The sequence below is a fragment of the Drosophila subobscura genome, chromosome O (assembly GCF_008121235.1).
Source record: "Drosophila subobscura isolate 14011-0131.10 chromosome O, UCBerk_Dsub_1.0, whole genome shotgun sequence".
NCBI classification, from domain to species: domain Eukaryota; kingdom Metazoa; phylum Arthropoda; class Insecta; order Diptera; family Drosophilidae; genus Drosophila; species Drosophila subobscura.
In genome coordinates, this window is record NC_048533.1 from 12609245 (window position 1) to 12624547 (window position 15303).

At 46.6% G+C, this 15303-nt stretch overlaps 1 protein-coding gene across 1 annotated transcript; it reads left to right on the forward strand.

The window, feature by feature from the left end:
- Positions 1–9756: 9756 nt before the first annotated feature.
- LOC117898949 lies at positions 9757–10363 on the forward strand. The gene is made up of 2 exons (XM_034808673.1): positions 9757–9807; positions 9866–10363. The coding sequence occupies exons 1-2, from the start codon at positions 9757–9759 to the stop codon at positions 10361–10363; spliced, it is 549 nt and encodes a 182-aa protein (XP_034664564.1).
- The last annotated feature ends 4940 nt before the right edge of the window (positions 10364–15303 follow it).

Genomic DNA, 15303 nt, shown 5'->3' on the forward strand with positions numbered 1-15303 from the left:
GCTAACTGAGAGCTGCTGCTGCTGCTGCTGCTGCTGCTCCTTTCTGTCCATAGACTGGAAAATCAGTTAAGAGAGCATGACGACGGCAACGACAGCAACAGCAGCAACAGCAACAGAAGAGACGGGTAGCAGCTGCCCAATGACCAATTCCCTGCCCTCTCTCTATCTCTATCTCGCTCTGTCTCTCCCTGTGTGTGTGTGTGAGTGAGTGAGCAAACAAAACGAGCATTTAACATAATCATATCATATCGTCGTAGGCATCACATCGCTGCCGAGCAGAAACCACTTAAGTTGGCCCGGGCTTGGGCTCAGGACCGCAGGATGGGCCCTGGACTGCCATTTGCATATGTCTTCCTCTCCTCTCTGCGCTCTGCCCTCTGTCCGCTGCCACATCCATTCAGAGGCTTGTTTGTACGGCTGCACGAATGAGCAGCATTTAGGAGCTATCTCTCTTTCATTGCTATATTTGCTTGTGGCCTGCTTTTGATTTTGCCCTGCTGCAGGGCTGCCAGCCCATAGATGGTGGGTGCCTGGCCCCAGGCTAGGTGGCAGCCACAACTATGCATCCCTTGTCAAAACATCATCGGGAGAAAGAAAACATAAAAAAGAGAAGTAAATCTGAAAACGCTTTCGTCCGCTCTAATCAGAGTCACAGCATCAACGGACAGCCTGCTTGGGTTTTGGTAATTGAGAATATAATTACACGAATTACGACGCAGTCGCCGTGCTTATCTCTCCGTTAGCATCTTCGTTTCATCTCCGTGGCCACTGCCGTTGACAGGGCCAAGTGCGTCCGAAATCTTTTGTTTGGGCACCGCAAGGCGCTTCCATGGCGCTTCCAACTGAACTGGACTGGACTGGGCTGGAGCATGTGTCCGCTTTCACAGCGGACGGGGCAATTGACAAACGCAACAAGACACACACAGACGGACCCTTTCTACAGATGCCTGACTGTCCGTCTAACAATTGTCACTTCCCAAAGCAATTACGCTACAATTTAAGCGTGTAAACAAAAAATTACAAAGTTGTTAGGCCAAAATGGCAACAGTACTGCAAGTCATCATCAGCCAACAAAAAGCCAACAGGCCAGAGAGGGCAGAGGCGGAGGCGGAGGCAGAGGCAGCTGTTGGACAGTGAAATTTTACAATTACGACCAGAATAATGTGTGGTTTGAGCAGTGAAGATTCCACATGAAGAAACACAGATTGCGAATGATATTCCATTCGTATTTGTTTGTTTCATTTGTATTAAACATTAAAATATCCAACAAAGCTTCCATCAGGTGCGCCCTCATGCAGTGTCTACTGTAGCTGACACACACCTAACCAGCCAGAAATAATTGCTGCATGGTTTGCTGCTGTCAGACATCCCCTCCAGCCGCTCCATTCACTTGCAGTGGGACACACATCATCAAACATTTTATTGGTCAATTGGGCAACAGTTTGCGTGAGGCTCTGCCCCAATCCAAACACCAAAAAACACAACACCTTTGCACGAGGCTGTGTGTGTGTGTGTGTGTGTTCTAACCCCTCTGCACAGTTGCGGTTGTTGTCACACAAGTGTTACCTTTCCAATAAATATTTGTTTACGCACAAATAGACTTGTGGAGCGCGTTAGAAATTCGTTTGGGCCGTGGCAGAAGCAAGTGAAGCGAAGCGGAGCCACAGGATTGCGGAGTGCACAGGGAGAAGTGAGAGCACAGGGAGAATGATTTTTAGACTGTTGAGAACTGTAAGCCTTTGGAAAATGTCTGTGACTTACAATTTTCTCGCACTGTAAGCCTTAAAGTGTGCTCATGTGTGTGTGTTTGTGTGTGTTTATCTAATGCCTTATCAAATGTAGATAATCAACGATTCTTGTATTTGCCTTCACCGCTCTCGCCCGCTCTGCCACCGGCCATTCATGCGACTTGTTTGTCTTGGCTGCGGTCACCACACACACAAAATAATAAGCGAAAGGAAACAAATCCCACAAACGAGCGACAAAATGTTTGCTTCATTTATCGCAGTAGCATCGCCCGAGCTTGTTTCAAAATTCAATTTAATTGGAAGCCCCCCAGTAGACGGTACAGAGAACTATCGAGCCGGGCGGAAAGAGAACCATCTGGACCCCTATGCCTGCCTATTCATAATTTGGCATCAGTTTTTGTGGTTCTCGTTTGCCACTTCCTGCTTCTGCTTCTGGTTCCCTTTCAGTTCTCAGTTCATGTCTTATCGCAGCACTTGGATCGCTTGTTCGCACCTATTCAAATGATCTGGCGGAATCAGCAGCAGCAGCAGGAGAAGCATCAGGAGCAGCTGATTGACTCGATTCAGCCTAATCTCAGCCAAGTCTCTTCTTCCTTTTTGCACAAAACACAAAACTCTGAACACAAAAAACGAGGAAACAAAAAGTGGAGTCTAGGTTATCAACCTGGGTTTTGTGGCCACCATCGGTCCATCACGTGTCTAATTTCTCGCTGCCCAAATAGTCCTCCGGGAGGGCGTCCATTGTGCTTGGACTGGCTCTTGTGGCTCTCTGCTTTTTCTCTCCTTTAGTTGTTGCTGCTGCGCTGCTGCTGGGTTATCTTGATGCTGGCGCGCAAAAATGTTTACAATTTTGCTGCTCACTTTTTTGTTTGTGGCTCTGTGGTTCTGGTGGCTCACAATGCCAGCGAAATTAAAAATGTTTCCAGTGGCTGCCCCGGCCTGGCATCGGACTGCCTTGATTTGGACTGGTTGGGTCTGGGCTGGGCTTCATTTTTCATGTTGGTCACTCAATTGTGCTCGAGACACATGCCAAAGGATGGGTCCAACAGTCGCAACCTTGGCACTGTGGTGGAAAGCGATGAAATAGATATTTATTTCAGCTGCAAGCTGTTGAAATTTCCAACAAATGATGGAGGAACTATTCATGCATTGCAATTTTACAATGAACTGAGAATAAAGAAGGCTGCAGCGATAGATTCTCTCTCTGAATTCTCCATTAACAATCTCCAATCCCACTGCACTGCACCACTGTGCCATCAGTCAGCAATCAGTGTCTTGTGTCAAATAACAAATAAATATCACGCATGGCCAAAAGCGGCAATCAAAGTCCATCAACTACTGGCAACGGGCCCTGCCCGGGCAGATGCCAAGGCAGCGATAAGCAAACCAATGCCAGGGCCAGTCCGTGCCACACATCCTTTTGGCATCGCGACGAGTCGCAAAACATTTCGATCCACCGATCGATAAAGTGCCAGGCATTGTGCCATTCCAGCCTCAATCAGGGCCTAGTTTGAATGCGTTTTTGGGGAGCCCTCGCCGCGGTCTGCCAGGTCTATCATAGGCCATGCTTGGGCCCAAAGCGCAGTCATAATTATTTCATTATGGCCCATTTGTTTCATCCACAACTTCTGCTAACTGTTTGGCTGATGATTTGGGTCTGTGACTCTGCCACGATTGTGTCTCTGGGGTTGTCTGTCGCTGAGTCCCGCAGTCCGCGGTTCGGACCTTATCGATTGGACGCCATCTTAATTGTTTGTTGTTAAACACGCAGCTTGCCTGGCCACAGATTTTTCGATCCCCATTCCCTTTCCGATTCCGATACCAAATCCAATACGGAATTCGGTTTCAGATTTAGGGGTACCCCTTCCATGTCCCCATCCCCCCATCACGCGTAGATTTTTCTGCTTATTGATTTTTCAATCGAATTTCGTCGTCGTCAGCCATTTGATTTATTGTTGTCCACTTAATTTGTTAGAGATGCTGTCCAGATATTTCCCCGTGCCCTCTCCACTGCTATTTCGCTGTAGATCGCCTCTCGGTTGCCGTATTTGTTGGGTCTCTCTGGGAAAAACTCAACTTCGATCTGAACTAGTTTGCCTAAAAGCGCTTAAACTGCGTTAAATGCTCGGGTGGGGCCAGCAAAATGAAGTCTCTTATTGGTTTAATTTGCATAAATCGCATGGAAGGAACTGAAAAATCCCTTGAGGAAGCTTTCTAGTCCCCAAATCGTGCTCGATTCTGGATAATTTCTACCCCTTTAGCCATTGTCCCGGAGGGTTTCATTTGCTAAATCCCATTATCATTCGGTTTCTGTTCGCTGTTTGTGCACGGGTGGAGCCGGCATTTGAATGCAGCAATTAGAGACTGTTGCCAAACAGTGGCCGATGGTCGTCCAGGTGTGTGGTCACAATAGAGATGGCGTTGGCAGGACCAAAAAAAACGAATGAGACGCTTCTACGCGTCCCTACCCCCTCAGTACTACATCTGCCTTAGCGGTTATTTGTCAAATTTTACATTTTTTTTCTTCATCTGTCATCTACATCAACAACACTACTCACGCCAACACTCTTTAGCTCGCCCTCGCCACTAGTCGCGGCAGAGTCAGCGGCAGAGGCAGCGGCAGACAATGGCAATTGTCAGGGCCGGCTGAAGAATGCGGGACGGGGTGGGTTTGTCATATGTCGTATCCCTCCGTCGATATGGTCATTCGTCGAATGGCGTCGGTGATTTGGGATTTCATTTTGTAAACAAATAACAAATGCAAAATGCTCTAGCTCTTAAAATTTAAATCATCAGGACGGAAGACGGACAGACGGACAGACAGCACAGACAGACAGAGACTCGGTAGATACTCGTACAGAAATAACGATTTATGTGGCGTTGGCAGGATAAACCCAAAAAAAAAAGACCCTCCCGATAGACGCCAGCAACCGGGGCCGCAGCCCTCGTTGTTTTGTGGTTGATGTAGGCGAAACCCCGCTGATCGAATCAAATGAACTGAACACACACACAAACACAGGCGCACAGACAGGACACAGAGCCACACAGCAAGGACGGCTAAAAGGACAATCAGAAGGCTGGAAGGATTTCCTCCATATATCCCAGCCAAGAGGGTTGTCCTGCCTTCGTGTACGACTCTCCATCGTCAAGGCGGGTGGCACTCCTGGCCTGTAATTGGGATTTGTATTGAGTTATTATTTATTGCCCATCCCCAGGTGCCAGGAGCCAGACACAGGCACAGACTGAGACGGAGACGGACACCGAGACCTGGAGTCAAAATAGAGAAATTATCGGCAACAACTTTGCGTGTTGAATTGATTGATTTGCTTTGCCTTCAACCCACAGCCAAATTGGACTTTCCCTCTCTGCTTGTGTCTTTGTTCCTCTCTCTGTGTCTTTCTGTCTCTTTCTGTGAGAGAGTGTGTGGGCATGCGGGTCGTTTGCATGTCAATAGGTGCTAAAAATTGAGTTTCCAGCAACGCCCAGACGAAACCTGCTTGAAACTTAATTAACAAGAGTCGGCCTCGTCCTCGTCCTCGGCTACTCGGATACATATACGAGCAGATCTGTGGCAACAGAAGCTATGCCCCATCAAAAGATAAACCTCTGACAATCACTCAAAGCTAGCCAGAGCCAGAGCCAGAGCCAGAGACTGTGGCATGGGGCAGGGGCATGCAAAATGCAGCTGCAGTCTGTCCGCATTTACATACTTACAAGGAAAGCAGCAAGAATCTGAAGCCGAAGCCAAAGGGAATGATGTATAAAAACACAAGAAATTTGACATGAACTGTGGAGATTTCAAGGCAAAGATACGCGACAAAAAAGATGCGACTCAGAACAGAACAGAACGAGAAGGAAAGAGAGGGCTGCCAGCCGTTTGGCTCCTTGAATAATGGCGGCCTCAATCAGGACAGAGACGGAGACGGAGACGCAGACCGAGACCCAGCAGCAATTGTAAGAAAAACTCAAGAGCCAGAAAGAACTTCAGGCCAGGCCACAGAGCATCAAATAAAACACACAAGAGATGAGATGAGATGAGCGTTGAGGTCTGAGAAAGGTCCAAAAACCTACCTTCTTCTGTCTACTGTTCTGCCGAGTGAGAGAGAAGAGAGAGAACGAGAAGCGATTGCTAGATTTGATAAGCAAAATCATTTGTGATAAAATAAATAATTGAGTTCGTTTGCATATCATGGGAAAGCATCTCCATCTCCATCTCCACCTCTCGAGCTGCTCGCGGTATTTCCCTTAACCAACCACAGCCCCATCTGGACAGAAAAACTTAATAAATTCATGGGCACACACTCATAATTTTTACCAATTGTGTCACAGATTAGAGCTGAGACTCAGAGACCCAGACAGGCACCCACCAACTGTCTTTAGACAGACTTCAATCAAATCGGGCTATCGGCGAGCAACTATCTCGGGTGTGGAGCCCCTTCCCCGCAGTCCCTCTGCTGCACCAGAGAGGCGCACCTTCAATTGCGATAAGGCGTTAAAATTAATTATCGACTGGCAGTGCCAGCAGCAGCAGCAGCAGCAGCTCCGGTGCGTTGTGCTGTCAAATCTTTATCGCATAATTGATTTCATAGCTACTGCGTTTGCTTTCAGCGTTCTGCGTTCAGTGTTCAACGTTCGCCTCAAATTACACGCCAAGGGCCCCAACAATTGGGGTAAAGCGCTACCTCCAGCGAAAACAAAACAAAAACCAACAAAAATACAACCACAACACGGCAGGGAGAACCATCAAAAGACAACAACAAATCAACATCACGATAAGAAACTGTGATTTTTATTTTTGAAAACTGATTTTTGATTTCCTGTACAATTTTGATTAAAAACTCTGCCCCAGAAGCACACTCATAGCCGCTCCCCCCCCTGCACCACGACTCTCTCCCTCTTTCTTCGTGTCTGTCAGGCTGTCTTCGTTGTGGCACCTTCTCATTCCGCCCCGCCACGAACTGAACGGCTGAAAGACAAATTGAAAACAAAGTCTAATCAGTTGAGCAATTGAGCAATTTTATATACCACTTACTTACCGGATTAGGAGGTATACATACTCGCAGTTCTAGTACTCTAATTCAGATCAACACATCAAGAGGTTTAGTTGATGGAAAATGAATTTCAGATAATATTAGTACTTTGATTGAGTGTGGCATGAAAGTAGGGATTGGGATATGGCATGAAAGACTATTGAATGGATTTGGTCTTGGATTGGAGTGGTAAGATGGGTCTCTATGCCAGTCCAAAGCTTACAGAATCTTTAGGCTGAATTACCAGTAATATTAGTTAATAATTAGCAAAACCATCCTCTCTCTGAGTCTCTACTTATGCCTATCTCTTCCCTTTTGTTTTGTAACCTCATAAACGTTTCTTTGCCTCTTCCTAGGTACTTGCCCTGTCGACTACATGGCCATTCCTTTCGAAGTGTTGCCTATAATTTTCTTTGTTGCTTTTTCTAGCATTGTTAAAAGCGAGTTTTTTGGGAAATCTAATCACTGACAAGCTATGGCTGCCTGTATTTGATAGATAGTTGCTGATGGCACCCTTTCCCCACCCAACATACAAAGAGTAAAGTAAGTTTGGGGCGAGAGCTTGAAATTGATTCGGACTGGGTTGGGAAATACTTTCAGATTTGGCAGCCGATAGCTGCCTCATGCAAGGTGCCAGCTAGTGCCGTGTTCCATGGATCGAATATTGGTTCCACTGTCATTATACTTAGTCCCTTCATATTCTGCCCCTTCCTGCGATTTCCACTTGAACAGACCACCACGTGTCGGGGCTGCTTCTGCTCCCTTTACCCCGGGCCAACCTCCTCCTCTGGCTCCTGCTGCGGCTGCTGCTGCTCGGTCTCCAGTTCATTCTCTCGGCCTTTTGTGTCTGGCGTAATTAAAACTTAAAACGCTTTTTGTTTTGCAAGCAGCACTTGAACCATTGTTCTCCACCCCACCAAAACCCACAGCCAGCCACCCCCTCGGCCAAAGAAAAAGGGGGAGGATGGAAAAAAAACGTATCTCAAGTGTTCCCATTGTGGAAATTCCAATAGAGAGCGTGCGACTTCTTTGCTACATTAAAATGAGTCCCCCGCCCAGTTGAAAACTTTTTCGCATCGCAGACCACCCGGTAGGAGTTCAGCAAGGAGCAGCAGCAGCAGGAGTCGTGGAAATAGCGGGATCAGGACCTACACCACCACTTGGTGTACGAGGTTCAAGTGCGGCACGAAGCGCGTGCCCTGGCACGGGCCCTTCAAGTGCGCCAATATGTTGCAAGTTCGAGACTCTGGCACATGCCAAGGCATGGCTGCCAGGATGCCAGGATGCCAGGACACTTACATGGTTCGTATGCACCTCGTATGTGAATGCCTCGACTGCTGGCCTTATGGAAAAAGCTTTTTTGAATCAATAAATTTGAACAATGTTGGTGGCAGCGGAGTTAACAGCGGAGAAGTAAGTTCTGGAATGTATTGGTTGGGCTATTGCGATAGTTTCTGCTTCGAGCTTCTCTAAAGCAAAAGATTCTATCATTTGTAATAACTACAATTCCTATTGGAACAAAATTTGTTCATTCGCTGGACTACCTGCAATGTCCTGGGATGCGCCTGCACCTGTAACCCCAGCCAGTGCATAAATCATCAATGTAACTGCAGCCAGGTTAGGGTTCAGGGCCAAATAGAAATCTACCAAAATAAACGCCCGCAGAGCAGAGTTCGTTTCTCTGGGCCCTTTCGCCTACGCCCTCCTGTACCCCTGCCAGCCTTCGTCTGCGTCTTCGTGCCTCTATCTCCCTCTCTGTCCATCGCCCTGTTCCAGGGGCCTGTGACGAAATATTTAGTCGAAAATATTGTCCCTAATGCTGGCGCCAGACAAGTCTTATGCTGATGATGATGACAGACTTAGGCACCGTACACAAAACAAATCCAACCTGTCACACTAACGACTTCTGCGAAGACAATGGCCTGGCTGGGTCTGTTCTGGTTCGGCCTGCTCTCTGCTCTCTGCTCGCCGCTCTCTGCGCTCTACTCTCTGTGGCCTGTAGTTCGCTTTGGCTTTGTCTATAAGCCAAAAGTGTTGCACTAGTTTCGGAAGATTTTACTGTGCGACAAAGGGCCCGGGGATCTGCATGGCTTTTGTGTTCCGTTCGTGTTCGGTTCGGTTCGGGGGTCGGTTCGGCTGCTGTGTGCATATTGTGTGTACATTTTATGGTGCAATTCCTTTGTCCTCGCAGCGCCGAAGGCAGGCCAATATTTTTATTGCCCGCTTCTGCCAGAACCATCTATGGCTGTAGTCGCATATGAAATGTACAAATAGCTGCCGCTAAGAGTTATGACCCGGCGCCTAGCAGCTCATCCCTCGCCAACAAAGGGCTGTGAAAGGCAGTTTTCGCCTGGCGGGAATGGTATGTAAAGGTATGGCATGGGATATGATATCATGTAGCGATCGTGGCCCGACAGCATCGATTCTCGATGTAGTCAAGTGGCGCATGCAATTCAAAGGGATAAGCTGTAAAAGTAGTGCAGATTTTAGTTGAACAAAGAGCTAGAGATGGGGGAAATGGCTGAACGTTATGATGTGGATCCAAGATACGCTTTTGGGCTACTTTTAGTGGGTTGATCTTCACAGAAGGCACACTTCAAAGACCTTTAGTTACAATGTTTTTTTGCTATTTACTTTCGAATTCAATCACTCCGATTTCAGTTGTGCCTCGAGCTGTTCCAACTCTTCAACTGAGATCTGTTGATCGCATGAACTCGTTCTGAACATGAACGAGAACATCATGGCAAAAACATGATGCATTTTCTACACTTGCTTGACACGTTTGATGTGCAGATTGAAACACATTGTAAAATGTGAAAAACAAAGTAATTAAAGTAAGTTTGGTAATTTACTTAATTTCATTGCATAAACCTGCAAAATGATATAACAATAACTGTAGGATTATGATGTATAAACCTATAAAAAAGCTAAGCCAAACCAAATCGTTCAGTTCCTAATTGAATCTTTGACGTGCAACCATGTCGCAGCTGATTTTGTACATTTTTATTTTGCTCTTTGCCAAGGCATACGTAAGAGTGGCCATAGCTAATCCTTCATGTATAATCCATGTTCTGTTGTAACCTCCAGATGCTCTTAACACCCAAAGCTTACGATGCCCGCTTGGTGTCCTTCATCTCGTTGAGTGAAGGCGGTGTTTGGGATGTCAGTAAAGTGCGCATCGCAGGACGGGAGCGCAAGTTGAATGGATCAATCAGCATACTGGAAGATCTGGACGATGAGCAGTTCTCCTTCTACGCTGAGGCATACACCGATCGAGAGGGTAGTGGCAGATACAAGAAGCTTCCCTACACCATGCCCATGACACGCATCTGCAAGGGCTTCAAGATGTATCTACCATACTTTGCGGACAGTGCCAAGGTCGGTGTGAACATTGATTTTCCCGTCGATGATCCGCCATGTCCCTTGCCAAAGGGCACTTATTATCTAAAGGACATTCTGCTGAACACGTCCAAGTGGCCGTCCCTCATGCCACGAGGTTACATGAAGGGCGTGGCGTATTTCTTCAAGAATGGCGAAAATGCCGGTGTTCTCCAGGTAACTACCCATGTGGTGGATCGAGATTAGTCAGGCCCCCAAAATCAGGACAGGATTCGTATGATCTCACTGCAGATTTCTCACTTTTCCACATACTATCCCTCTCCTAATCACCAGAAGTCCAAACGATTGTCTAAGTTATCTTTTAAATCTCCACATGATCTACCTAGGTTTCAATACAGAACTTATCAGTGTGTTTAGTGAGCGAAATAATGTAAAAATTGATACATAATCCCACAGATTTTGGGCCATCAAGATCTGCCAAGTGCCAAAAAACACTTTGAACATTTTCAGGAATCCCCACAATTGTGAGTGGCAAAAGATTAGCATATCTTGGCCGCTATCCGATCTGCCATACGATCTGCTGTCGTAGACAATTCGGCTGGCTGGAGATCAGAGACGGCAGCCGCCAACACCTCCACTCCTCCAACTATGGCCGTCGATTCAGCTGCATTGATAGGCAAAGCCAGCGATTATAGTTGAAATGATTTCCAGGGAAATCTGATATGCTTTCGGCTTTGACCCATTTTCCAGGGGCCAGAATCAATGCCGGAGATTGCGATATGATCACTTGTCCGATCGGCAATCTACAGAACTCGAGATCAGCAGAGAAGAAAGGATCGCATCGGATCGCACTGGACCGTACCGTACCGATGATGATGTGCACATTTTCGGCTAATCCTTCCTCGGATTGGTTCGGCTAACGCCCAGCACAGACAGAGACGCAGACAGAGTCCGAGACGATTGCCTGTCGCCGTTGTGGCTTTATGCTAATGATCGGTTCAACAGGGCCAGGACTAGCCAAAAACTAGGGCAGGACCAGGCCACGGTGGGAGGGGTGGGGGAGGACCGCAGTGTTAAAACCACTCATGGCTCATTGTCCGGCGATTGTTCCGTCAAAACCGAAACCAAAGAAGAAACCAACAAATTTTGCAGTTGCAGTTGCAGTTCGCCTAAATATTGCAAATCTGCCCCGTCGACTGGGCCATTGTTTCGGCCTGGCTGGCTGGCTGGATGGCTGGCAGTGCGGCGAGTGCGAAAATAAAAATCTCTTAATCGGCACTGGCGACAGCATTCAATGAGTTCTGCACTGCCTCTGGCTCGGGCACTGGGCACTGAGAATGGGAACTGGCACTTGAAACATGACAATATCAATTTGTACGTACAATGGCCTAATCTGATAATCAGTGCAAACATGTCCTTTGTGTCCATTGTGCGTGGAACAATGCAAACGGCATAGTTGTGCGCCAGGATTAGGTGCCAAAGCCACAGAGACACACACACAGACAGCCCACAGCCAAGAGCAGGGATCCCAAAGCGGAGCGGAGCATTGCCAAAGTTTCCATCGTTTAGTTTTGGTTTTTGGCAAGCAGCCGAGAGTACTCCCCGTACCGAGAGAGGCAGGCAGTCACTGAGGGCAGGCCGTGGAGGAAAAAAAAGTTAAGTTCATTATGCGGACTATTAAATGATTAATGTGCATTTTATGGTAAACTCTCTTGCGGGGCGAGTCCCAGTCCTGCTGGCCCCATAAAACGAGCGATGATCATCATAAAAGGTAGACAAATAAAAACACGAGAGGCCCAAAGATGATCGCTGCATGTAAAATGAACTCTCGGAGCGGAGTCGACTCCGACTCCAACTCCAACTCCGCTTCGACTGGCTTGTCAATCAAATTGCGGAGGCACACAACATAAAAATGATCGACAACAATGACACTTTGGGCGGCAGGAATGTCGCGGATAAGCATCACCACGCACACGGACACACGGCAACATTTTGTGGCCAGCGCCAGGCGGAGATCGGAAAAAGAATGTTCATTTATCATCGGGTATGGGAATGGGTAGCGGGAGTAGTCTTGAGTAGGTGTGGCTTATGCCCAGCATGAATTAATCATCGCACAAATCAAATTGAAATCAAGACACAGCAAAAACTACTACAAAATATCATAACAAATGCCGGGGACACAATTTAATGAGGTGAGACTCAGCCGGCGAGGGGTTGCACAGCACTTGAAGAGGGTTAAAGAAGAGATATTGTCAGGGGTATAGAGATGGGATGCTCAACCGCAAATTGACTTGTTTTGCATTGTTGAACTTCACTCTACACCACTCCCCACAAATTAGTTGCTCAATTGGGTAATAAAACCAAATGTGCCAAATGTTACGAAAAGAAACTTTACCCTCCAGCAGGAACTTCTTCTGTCGATTGTTCCTAGAGAGTGAGGGTGCGGGCAGGGCAGGGCATTACACATTGGAACCCTAAAAACAATTGTGCAATTGCATTAATTGCATTGCAGTCAAGCAACGAACAAAAACAAAAGCCACAGGACATCGCCTCAAATGGTCACTCCATATGCTGGGATTTTGATTGGGTTTTAGCATTTGGTTCGGGTTGTGGCTCCCTCAATTATGTCATATCGGTGATGCTAAATGGACTTTTAACTTGCTTTGATTGTATAATTTCCCTCATACTTGCGGGGCTTACCTTTTATGGTCGGGCCATTAAAAAGGAGAACGAGCTTGCTCAGATTTATCAGCGTGCACGCCATAAAGTAACAAATAAATTTAAATACTAATAATAATAAAAAGTAATACACGCACCGCACGGAGTGTGGGGCATCACTTTCGGTGTGGCATCCTCGCCAAAGGATATGCGAGGAACCGTACCAAAGGCCAACACACACACACACACACACACATTTATGGGCAGCAATTAAATGGGGCTGGCTGCCATTTGTTTTATTATACGACTAACAGCGAGCAGCAGCAGCAGCAGCAGCAGCATTCCCCATCAGCAGCAGCATCGGCATCAGCGATAAGGCTCCGTTTTATTATTATCCTTTATACTTTTCGTGGGCTTTTTTTTTTGTTTGCTGGTCCTTTGTTGGGGTTCTCCTTTTGAGGGGGCATGGCCTAGGCAGGAGGCGCTACACATTAGAATAGGCAAAGCCGAAACGAGACTCCAGCGTCGGATGTGATCACAGCGAAGTTTGAATGCTCTTTCTTTGTCATTTGAATCAAATGTCTAACCATTTGTGCTACATCTTAAATGAAACATTCCCAAACCAAGTCAAGCATTAGGGACTTCAGAATTGTATTTATTATTCCCCTTTCTTTATAACAAGTGGATTGATTCTTTATAAGCAATAATTATCCAATATATTATTTAGTCTCAGCACAAAAAATACGAAGCTAAAACATAATTTGCATTGGAAATAAGTGGAAATTTGCCAAGAATTTTCTGTGAGTCATAAATGGGTAGTCATACGTGGTATCTGTGCACATTAGAAATATTTTAACATGTATTCCAAGTAGCAAAAATGTGATAAAGCAACAAAAGGAACCGCTCTCAGGGCAGTGTATAACAAGACAAGGCCATAAAAAGTCGCAATGCGCCATAAAAACAGTTAAAGCCAAGACAAAAGTCACACACAAACACAAACACATACACCTACAACCCACACACACACACTCACACTCACACATTCATGCAAACGCGATTTGGGAGTCGTTAAATCTGAGTATGTGTGTGCACGTGTGTGTGTATTTGTGTACGTAAAGTCCTGTACAAATTAAGCCTTTCTACGCAAACAAACGAGCGCATATCCTTGTTAAATTTATATATAGAAAATATATATGTACAAAATAAAACCCCAGGGAGATCTCTCAAACAGCATTGGCTCTCCGCGCTCCACCCCGGGGGGTGGTGGGGGCATGTGCAAAGTAGGTTGCTCAAATCGCACACAACATAAAACATTTTTAATGCCAAACAACGGCAGTGGCAGAAGCAGCAACAAAAAACACAGAGCGAGAGAAGAGAGACAATAAAAAGCCAACAAAACGAGCATAAAAATGGCAGCTGGCAAAAGAAAATGGCCGCCCAACCCAGCACTGCTCCCTCCCCCGTCCCCCCAACCAACGCGAGCACCCGCGCCATCCATCTTGGCGGTCATACATACAGGATATTGTGTAAAAAGGATTAATGTGGCCCCTTTTTCCTTTTGTTTTAATTGCATCGAGGTGCGCGGGGGCGCTCGAAGCGGCTTCGGCGGCTTGGGGCCAAAAAGGAATGGGCCGAAACAGAATGTAAATTGCCCAAAAAGTGCCACAAAATATATTATAATCAGGGGCGTAGCTGAAAATTTAACAAAGGGAGGCAGCTTCAGCCCTGCTGACTGGAGAAAGGAACTCTGAGGGAACTACGCCTCTGATGGTCAGAGGCACACGACGAATAAAATATATATTTGATGCCATAAAAATGTCACAGACGCCTTGAGTTATGCAGCGTGGCTGTGGCTTATGTGGCACCCACAGCCCTATTCCCACAGCCATTTTCCCCTTCCATTTGCTTACTCCCATTTCCCCTTTCCATTGGCTTTCCCCCCATTTCCATGGCCATTGCCACATCTTTTTGTGCCGCAAAATGGTGGAAGCGTAACCCTTTTGTTTTGTATGCTTTTAATTTATATGCGATGCTGCAGGAATTTATTGCTATATTATATAATTGTATTATGTAAAGGGATCCCGCGGGATCTCGATTTCTTTCTCTGGCAGTTAAGATTCTGGATTAGGCGAATGGAAATGTGCTGGGGAATGGTTATCTTCTGCTTTTCGGGTTTAAAATTGTGGCACTAGTGCTGGATGGCTACGAAGGTTACATGTTCTGTTGCTGTAACTTTTTATTCCTTTGCAAATTAAAATGTAAGCAATTAACAATAATAAATGCACTGCCACAGTAGCCTCGTGCACTTTTGAATAGTTTCCCATCACACACAGAGCCCAGCCCAGCCCTGTGCCCATTTGTTCGCCCAACACCCAGCCACCCAGCCACACAGTCAGCCAGAGCTAACCCGGTTCCAATCAGAGCTCCATCTGCAGTCTAGACCCACGCTCTCGATGCGGCCATGGCATGTGGGGTTTGTTCTGGCCTTCTGCTACTTTTTCCGCGGAGTCTGCGAGTGTGCGAGTGTG